A 10,180-nucleotide genomic window follows, 5' to 3' on the forward strand; every position below is an offset into this window, starting at 1 on the left:
TGTATTTTCTTACAAATATTTGGCCCCAATGAATATAGGGTCTGCAATAGAGAACACAATTACTTTATACTTTATTCATGAATAATTAAGCATATAGACTCTAAGTATACTATATTCCCAACTCTAAGCAAAGACAGACATGGATGAGCCTGTCTTAAATAATTATCTATGTAATTAAACAGGATATGTTCTGAATCACTGTAAGCCTTCATTACATTTTTCAAGATTTGCATAGATACTGATTTTCTCTATAAACAAAATCCCTCCTTATATAAATCATTTTTTGGGATTCTTACAGAGGAATTCTTCTTTTTTTTTTTTTTTCTTTCTTTCTTAACTGTTTTATTGTGAATTATGTGACAGTTTACCATGGGAGAACATTAGTTTTACATTCATTCTATCGTATATTGTCTCATTGCCATGGTTACAATCCCCTCCATGCATCATCAACCAACCATACTCCCCATACTTGCCCCATACTCCCCAGGTCTTCAGCACACAGTCGCTCTCCCTCTCTGGATCTAAAGTCTCCAGCTGCTCCATTGCTTCACATCATCATCTCTGCCTCCATTTCAGGCATCACTGCATCTCTTACAGAGGAATTCTGAAATCAATATATTGATAATGTATCTATATTGTTACTTCTGACAATATTGTCTTTTGTTGATCCTTTCAGGCCTCCACAACAAATCCTCTGAGCTTTTGCCTATCCAGTGCCTCTTTCTGAACACTTTGCTAAAGCTTTCAGTTTTTCCTCACTATTGTTCTTACTAAAAATCTGTTCATCTTAATTTCACCATCTTCCCTTCCTAGCTTCTTATTCATACATCTCCAACATTTCTTATACGGTTGTTCATTAATGAGTACATCAAATTGAATTAGCATCTCTATTTTGCTTTGCAGAAACTTCAGATGTTCTAGCAACAATGCTTTCTTCCTGAAATCCACTTAGAACTACTATTCTCTCAAAAAGACAGTGATTTCTTGAGGATTCGTATTTTAATGGCAGTACTAAAAGAGATTAAATATTAAATTCAGCAAAGGATGCTTCTAATGTAATGTCAATTATCAGCACTAAAAGTACTGAATTTTGTAAGATCATACTTACAGTCTTTTGGTTTGGGATGTCAATTTAACACTTAATGGTTTAGATTTCAAAAATCCATTTTTTGGCAGTATGTTACTAAATTTTAAATTACATGCCCACATGTAGCTTGACATTTAAAAAAGACAAAAGCAAAACTAGGACCCCTGGTGTGGTGCTGTAGAATAAGCACTGGACTGTAAATCACAAAGTTTGTAGTTTAAACCCACCAGGTCTCTTCAGAAACAGGGTCACTATGAGTAGGAATCGACTCAACAGCACTGAACAAGTGATGCTAAGTTCTCATTGGTGTGTCTATTTTTATCATCATAAACTCTATATAATTAAGATTTAAATTATTTATGAATCCTGCAAGTTAGATGCTATCAAGCAAACTGCCATTCATGAACCATATATACATGCACATTTGGAGTGCTTGTGTGGTGTTGTAGGATAAGCTGTAGATTGCAAATTGCAAGGTCGGCAGTTCAAACCCACCAGCTGCTCCTGGGAAACCCTATGCAGTATTCCCGAGTCAGAACAGATCTAATGGCACTAAACAACAACACACATACATTTACATTTTTAACTCAAGGACAAATTGAGACTCAGTTAAGTTTAATTTTCCAAATGTTTTTATAATTATCAGAAGTATACTCCAGTTATAAAACCAGAGCTTGATAATCCATTCCCCTAAATGAACTACCTGTTCATGTTGTGAGGTAGCAAATGAAGACAGCATTCCCTCTTCACATTGAGACTGAATAACAAAGAACCAACTTGCATTAACTATTGGCATTTTCATAGTGTTTTATAGAACCTGATTTCAATTTTACAAAAAAAAAACAAACCCCAAAACAGAACAAATTGATTAGGAAAGTATGTTCCACGTAGCAGCCATTAACAACTTCCAACTCGATCTCTAGGAATAATTTGCAGTTCTGACCCATGTTTTAGAAAAACATTTCCAGCAGTCTGTGCAGGATTTATTCCTATTCCATTATTGGTAATAATTGCACTTGTTGCTGCAGGAACTTTAAATTCTTCTGCTCCAAACTTTAAGACTGTTGGGAAAGGTGTACTTTCAGGAACACTGAGTACTTTGTGCCGCAGCCGCGGATCCGACGTCAGCGTGATCTTGAAGGAAACCTTCGAAATCGTGTAACGTTCTCTCTAATCTTTTTAATTTCCTTTCTTCTGTTGACTGTAAGTTTTCTTTGCTTGTCTGTTTCTAGTTGTTGGAAATGTTTTATCAATGTGTTGATTTTGGTTCTTTCTACTTTTTGCTTATGTGCATTTATTGCAACAAACTGTCCTCTCAGCATTGCTTTTGCTGTGTCCCAAAGATTTTTTTTTTAAATTTTTATAGTGAATTATGTGATAGTTTACATGGGAGAACATTAGTTTTACATTCATCCTATTATATATTGTTTCATTGCCATGGTTACAATCCCCTCCATGCATCATCAACCAACCAAACGGTATACCCGGCAAGCTGGCCCCCTGGTCTTCAGCACACAGCCCTTCTCCCTCTCTGTGGTATGTTTTGTTTTCGTTCTAATTTGTTTCTTGAAACTTTGTGTACTCACATTTTAGTTTTTCTACTACCCAGTCGCTTTTCAGGAATGTGTTTTTCAGTTTCCATGTATTTGAATTTATTTCTTGGTCTTCCCTCTATTGTTGATTTCTAATTTTATAGTATTATGGTCTGAAAAGATGCTTTGTGATATTTTAATATTTGTAAATTTATGGAGGATTTTTTTGTGGCCTAGCTTACGGTCTATTCTGGAGAATGTCCCATGTGTACTGGAAAAGAATGTGAATTATGATATTGTTGGGTTGAATGCTCTGTATGAGGTCCAGTTGACTGATTATGCTGCTTAGTTCCTTTGTGTCTTTGTCTAGTTTCTTTCTTTTTGAAAGTGATATATTAAATCTCCCACTTTTTGTAGATTGGTCTAGTTCCTTCTTCAAATCTATTAGAATTTGCTTTATATATTTTGGAGCTCTTTCATTGGGAGCATAGTTATTTATTATGGTTATGTAATCTTGTTCAATTGTCCCTTTAATCATGAGATAGTATCCATCTCTATCTCTTATGCTGTTTTGTGCCTTAAAGTTTATTTTATCAGAGATTGATATTGCCACTCCTGTTAATTTTTTATTATAATTAGCTTGGTATATATTTTTTCCATCCTTTGACTTTTAGTGTCTTTTTGTCTTTGTGTATAAGGTGTGTCTCTTGCAGACAACGTATTGAAGGATCTTTGATATATATATATATACATATATATCCCCATTGCCTTCTTACCTGCATGGTTTCGGTTGAGAAATCTGAGCTTAATCTGATTTGCTTGCCTTTGTATGTTATACTTCTCTTTTCCCTAGCTGCTTTCAAGATGCTGTCCTTATCTTTGATTTTGGAGAGCTTGATTATTATATGTCTTGGTGATTGTCTTTTAGGGTCTATCCATCCTGGGGTTTGTTGAGCTTCTTGAATGCTTATCTTTTCACTTTTCATGATGTTAGGAAAATTTTCTTCCAGAAGCTCTTCAACTATCTCCTCTGTGGACTTGTGTGATTGTTCCTGTTCTGGAATGCCAATAATTCTTATGTCATTCCTCTTCATGTTATCCAACATGAATCTTAGGCCTTCTTCTGATTTTTTTTTATCTGTTTTTGTGTTAGTTCTTCTGTCTCAGTAGTGTTGAGAGATTTATCTTCTAGCTCACTAGTTCTAACTTCTATCTCTTCAATTCTATTCCTTTGCCCTTTCAATGTATTGTCCATTTCCGATATTCTATTATTAATTGTTTGGACCTCTTTCTGTAGGTTTTGAATTGTTTCCAATGCTCTATCTTATTTGATTGTTCCTGTAGCACTTTCCTGACTTCTTCCTTATTTTTCTCAACTGCATTGTATAGTGTTTTGATACCTTTTATAATCATTTTTAGGAATTCCTTCTCAAGCATTTCCAAAGCCTGCCCATCTTCCAGTATGGAGTGTAGGTCTACTGCCAGCTCATTTGCCTCAGTCACTTTATCTTGTTTCTGGACATGTGCAGATATGGTCATCTGCTTCTGTTTTTTGGGCATCTTCAGGGGTTATCTGTGGATTTAATACTTAGATGGGTATGTATTTTGGTATTTTTTATGCTTTCTGAATGCCTCCAGGCAGATGTGATCAGGAAATGGGCTTCCCTTTTCACTCTTCTTCCTCAGAAATTTCAAGATACCACTGTTGGCCATTTTGACGTAACTTAGGACTTAATTTTCGGCCTATTTCCTCTCTTGTCTGCTTGTCCCGCTCCACAATCCCTGTTCAGGCCTTTATTTCTAGTTGGAAACAGTTCAGGGCCGGCTGTGGCCGTTTGGTTTCATTTGGAAACTCTTTAAATTTCGAGGACATCTGTGCACATGTGTAGTAGAACACTCCAAGGGTGGGGCTGGGGTGCCCACTAGCTCAGACATCCCTATAGTCACCAGAATGGAGGTGCACAGACAGCAAGGGACCAATGAACAGATACCAAAATAAAAGAATTCCACACCTTTATCTCAGCGGTTCTTCCAGGCGTCTATGGCCGCTCCGATCCTTCCCCCACTTGGTCTCATCCAAGATGGTGGCTCCTGGATCAGCCGAGTGTCCCGAACTAGAGAGCAATAGATTTCTTGCTTCTGCCACAAATTTCCCCAGCTGTGAGCCTTCCAACATTCTAAATATCCCTTTATATGTGTTTCAGAGTTCTGGGACCATCCCTGAGCCTGCTCGATCGGGTATTCTGTGTTGTTGTTGGCCAAGCTCTTTACTACACATCCACCTGATCCGCTATCTTGTTTGTTCCACATCGAAGGATCTTGGTTTCCTATCCATTCTGCTACTCTATCTCTTGCCTGGTGCATTTATTCCGTTTACATTCAGCGTAACTATTGATTTTGTTGTTATGTGCCTTGGAGTTGGTTCTGACTCATAGCAACCCTATACATGGTTTCTGAGGCTATAAATCTTTACAGAATCAGAAAGCCTCATCTTTCTCTTGTGGAAGAGCTGGTAGTTTCGAACTGCTGTCCTTGAAGTTTACAGCCCAATTCGTAACCACTATGCTAACAGAGTTCCTGTTCATTTTTTAATTGCAATTAGCTTGGTATTTTTTTCCCCATCCTTTGACTTTTGTCTGTTTTTGTCTTTGTGTATGACATATGTCTCTTACAGACAGCATATCGAAGGGTCTTGGTTTCTTCTCCATTCTGTCACTCTTTGTCTCTTAACTGGTGCATTTAACCTGTTTACATTCAGTGTAATTATTGATAGGCATGAAAATGTTGTTGTCCTATAATCTACCTGACCTCCTCACCACCTGGATCTCTGTTCCTATGTTTTCACCTTCTTTCACACTGTAATTGTTTCAATCATGGACTTATCTCTCAGATTCTATGGATTCGTTCTTATAGTTTTGTTGTTTTGGACTCTTCCATTTGTCGACTGAGTTCTGGATGGTGCTGCCATATATGTCAATCTCTGATTGTTGTTTGTTCTTGTAGTTCTCAATCCAAAGAACTCCCTTTAGGATGTTTTACAGCACAGAGTTTGCTTTGGCAAAATTTCTTAGCTTCTGTTTATCCTGGAATGTTTTTATTATACCATCATATTTGATTGATAGTTTTGCTGTATAGACGATTCTTAGTTGGCAGGTTTTTTTTCATTCAGGTTTTTATATATGTCTTCCCATTGCCTTCTTGTCTGCATGGTTTCTGCTGAGAGATCTAAGCTTAATCTGACTTGCTTGCCTTTGTATGTAACACTTCTCTTTTCCCTAGCTGCTTTCAGGATTGTCTCCTTTTCTTTGACCTTGGAGAGCTTGATTATGATATATCTCGTTGATTTTCTTTTGGTGTCTATCCTTTATGGGGTTCATTGAGCTTCTTGAATGCTTATCTTTTCATTTTCAGGATGTTCGGGAAATTTTCTTCCAGAAGTTCTTAAACTATTTCCTCTGTGGACCTGTGTGATTCTTCCTGTTCTGGAATGCCAATAATTCTTAAGTTATTCCTCTTCCTGTTGTCCAACATGAATCTTGAATCATCTTCAGATTTCTAGATCCTTTTTTTTTTCTGCTTGCTCATCTATCTTAGCAGTATTGAGAGATTTGTTTTCCAGCTCCCTAATTCTGGCTTCCATCTCTTCAGTTCTACTCCTTTGCCCTTTCAGTGTATTGTCCATTTCTGATATTCTAGTATCAATCATTTGGACCTTTTTTGTGTGTTTTGAATTGTTTCTAATGCTGTATCTATTTTATTTGATTGTTCCTGTATAGTTTTCCTGACTTCTTCCTTATTTTTCTCAAACCCTCTATAAAGTGTTTGAATAAATTTAATTATTATTATTCTGAATTCCTTCTCAGGAATTTCCAAAGCCTGCCCTCCTTCCAATGTGATATATAAGTCTATTTTCTGCTCATGTGTCTCTGTCATTTTATTTTGTTTGTAGACATGTGCCTATATGATCATCTATTTCTTTAGCATCTTCAGTAGTTAGCTTTTACCTTATTCATTAGATGAATGTAAGTTGATGTTGTTTTATGCTTTCTGACTGCCTCCAGGTAGATTTGATCAGGAGATGGGCTCCCATTTTCACTCTTCTTGTCACTCATCTCAGAGTAACGCTCACACATCTTGGCTGCCTGTCTGATGTATGGCATCTTGTATTGATTCTTGCCTGGGTGGTGGGATTTTATATGGTGTGATTGTTGCTTGACTATGTGCCCACAATTACTGTCTCTTCTTCGGTAATGTAGGGAGGGAAAGAGTCCCTTAAAGGTAAAAAGGAGACCAATAAAACAAAACCACAACAGCATAAAATACAGATTGGATTCTATAGTGTATAATTGCAGAAAAAAGAGAAGAGTATAAAACAATTCTCTAACAAAATATGAGTATGACTTTAATGTCCCTCTATTGGCTTCTTACCTTTAAGGCTGCCTGAGAAATTCCAAGATGCCACTATTTGTCATTATGACATAACTCAGGATTTAATTTTTTTACCCGTTTCCTTTTTAGTCTCTCTTCTGCTCCACAACCCACATTCAAGTATTTTTCGTAGTGATTAGTATAGTTCAGGGCTGGCTGTGGCCGTTTTGCAAGGTTGTTTGGTTTTAAGTGAAACCTTTCCCTTTAAAATCTGAGCATATCTGTGTGCATACATATTAGAACCCTACACAAGTGGATGGGAGTGTCCAATCTCTCAAGCACCCCCTCTAGTCACCAGAATGGAGGTGGACATATAGTGAGAGACCAATGAACAGAGACCAAAAAAAAAAAAGTCCACATCTTTATCTCTGAGGATTGGTCAGGCATCAGTTGTCCGTGGTGGCTCTGATCCTTCCCCTGCTCTGTCTCACTCAAGATGGCCACTCTGGGATCCACTGAAGCAGAGCAGAAAGCAGCAGATTTCTTGCTTCTGCTATAAATTCCACTGGCAATAAGCTTTCAAATATTCAAATAATCCTTTATGTGTAGTTTAGAGTTCTGGGATTGTTCCTTGTACCTGCTCAGTTCCGTATTCTGTATTATTACAGATGAAGGTCCTTGCTGCACTTCTTCCTGATTCGCCATCCAAGCCATGGTATTTTGAATAGCCTCATATGCATGCAAAAATTGAACAATAAAAAAGAACTGCCATAGGAGAGTTGATACATTTGGGTTATGGTGTTGAAGAAGAATATTAAAGATACCATGAAGATGACCAAAAATAAGTGTGTTGGAAGACGTACAACCAGAATCCTCCTTAGAAGTCAAGGTGGTGAGATTTTATCTCTCATTCGTGCCAGACTACAAAGCCGTTTGAACTGCAAGGTTGGCGGTTCAAGCTCACCAGTCTCTCCTTGGAAACCCTGTATAGGGTCGTTATGGGTCGGATCCGACTTGACGGCACTTAACAACAACAACAACAATGTTGTACATATTATGAGAAGGGACCACTCCCTGGAGAAGGACATCATGCTTGGTACAGTGGAGGTCAGTAAAAAAGAAGAAGACCCCCAACAAGATGGATTGACACAGTGTCAGCAGCAATAGGCTCAAGCATAGTAATGATTGTGAGGAATAGTCAGGACCATGCAATGTTTTGTTCTGCTGCTATGGGTTGGAACCAACTTGATGGTATGTAAAAACAATAGCAATTTCAAGAAAGGATGGACAATAAGTAAATAAATGAATTCAGGTTGTGTCCCAGGCTAATTGCATCCAAGTACACTGAAATAACTTAATATATTTGAACCAGGAGACTGAAACAGTTCATTCCATTTCTGCCCTCTGCTAAGAATTTTCTGTTTCATACCAGATACATGGAATCCTGGAGATCTTGTTAAAATGTAGATTATGATTCAGTGTATCTGGGTTGTTAAATTCCAGTGAATCAATCCTGACTCATAGTGACCCTATATAGGGTTTCCTACAAGTGGCTGCTGACCTTGAACCACTGACCTTATGGTTCAACCTGACCTTGTGGTCTGGTGGTTATCCTACACAGCCACACCAGGACTCCACATATCTGGGGTTGTTGTTGTTAGGTGCCATTGAGCGGCCTTATGCACAGCAAAACGAAACACTGCCTGATCCAACCTCATCACTATAGTCCATCGATGCTGCCACCTAGCCAATCCATCTTGTTAGGGGTCTTCCTCTTTTTCTCTGACCCTCCACCTTACCAAACATGATATCCTTCTCCAGCAACTGGTCCCTCCTGACAATATGTCCGAAGTATGAGAGATGAAGCTTGGCCATACTGGCCTCCAAGGAGCATTCTGGCTGCACTCTTGTTCTTTTGGCAGCCCATGGCATTTTCAATATTCTCCTCCAACACCATAACTCAAAAGCATCAATTCTTCTACAGTCTTCCTTATTTACTGTCCAGCTTCTCATGCATATGAGGTTATTGAAAATACCATGGGTTAGATCAGGCACACTTTAATCTTCAAGCTGACGTCTTTGTTCTTCAACACTTTAAAAAGGTCTTGTGCAACAGATTTGCCTAATGCAATATGCCGTTTGATTTCTTGACTGCTGCTTCCATTAGTGTTGATAGTTGATCCAAGAAGAATGAAGTCCTTGACAACTTCAGTCTTTTCTCCATGGATAAGAATGTTGTTTATTGGTCCAGTGGTGAGGATTTTTGTTTTTATATCTGGCTTAGCAAGGCAAATTCTCAGCAGGGGAAAGAACAAGAAGGAACTGGTTTGAAACCCTGGTTTGACCTCCTATCAATCTCCTTTGATAGAACATTTGCAAATGGCAAATGGGAACGAAGTCAGTTTAGTAGTGAACAAGATATTTTATAGTCACATCTCATTCTCTATCAGAATTCAGTTTAGTTCAATTCTATAAATATTTATTGAGCATTTATTGTCTGTTCCTGAAAGACTTACAGTCTCAGAAACCCCATGTAGGGTTACTATGAGTCAAAAACTACTCAAGGACATGGGTGATTTTTAAAATTGCTTGTTATTGTTGTTAAATGCCGTTGAGTTGGTTCCAACGTATAGAGACCTTGTCTTGGATTTCCAAGGCAGTGGTGAATTTTCTTTCTTCTCAACAGCATAATTATTGACGTTCTTCCAGCCCTTTAAATGTACACTTCTGAAATTTAGAATGTAGATGATAAAAGACAGCAAGTGGGTGTTTCTTGAAGACTCATCCAAGATGAGCTGCTTCTAATTGGGTAACAGCTACTTGGAATGTGTTTATTTGAATTGGAACTGGGCCTTGATGTTATGAATATAGTTATTTGAATGATGAAGTTTCATCTCTTTTTAGGTGGCTGAGTTAGTAGCATGAAATGGTGGGACAAAACGTGTGACCTGCAGCAAAGAAAAATAAGCATTGCTGTCTGTGGCCAGGCTTCTTTGACCAAAGTGCACTTCATGGTGTACCCACCTCATTCATGAGGAGGAGGTGTTGAAGTGTGGCTCCTGTCATGAGCCACTCTCCAACTCACCTCCCCACACCCCCACCCCCGCATGAGTGCTGAGGGAGAAAAGGCAGGTATAATGATTTTGCTAGTGATAGCCTTTCTCTTTCCTGGTGTTTTCAAACTCTGCCCATA

General features: G+C 38.1%; 1 protein-coding gene across 1 annotated transcript; it reads right to left on the bottom strand.

The window, feature by feature from the left end:
• Nucleotides 1-1,984: 1,984 nt before the first annotated feature.
• LOC102841685 (ubiquitin-fold modifier 1-like) lies at nucleotides 1,985-5,327 on the bottom strand. Its single transcript, XM_006874785.1, has 2 exons — nucleotides 5,292-5,327; nucleotides 1,985-2,257 (listed from the first exon to the last, which is right to left on the bottom strand). The coding sequence occupies exons 1-2, from the start codon at nucleotides 5,325-5,327 to the stop codon at nucleotides 1,985-1,987; spliced, it is 309 nt and encodes a 102-aa protein (XP_006874847.1).
• Nucleotides 5,328-10,180: the final 4,853 nt, after the last annotated feature.

This window comes from Chrysochloris asiatica, unplaced genomic scaffold (genome assembly GCF_000296735.1).
Source record: "Chrysochloris asiatica unplaced genomic scaffold, ChrAsi1.0 scaffold00301, whole genome shotgun sequence".
Classification (NCBI taxonomy): Eukaryota; Metazoa; Chordata; class Mammalia; order Afrosoricida; family Chrysochloridae; genus Chrysochloris; species Chrysochloris asiatica.

Coding starts and splice junctions, on each gene's coding strand:
- LOC102841685 (XM_006874785.1), bottom strand. CDS start 5,327: ATGGAGAAGAAACCAAGACCCTTCGATATGCTGTCT. Junction 2,258..5,291: donor GACCCTTCGATATGCTGTCT/GTAAGAGACATA, acceptor TAAAAAGATTAG/AGAGAACGTTACACGATTTC.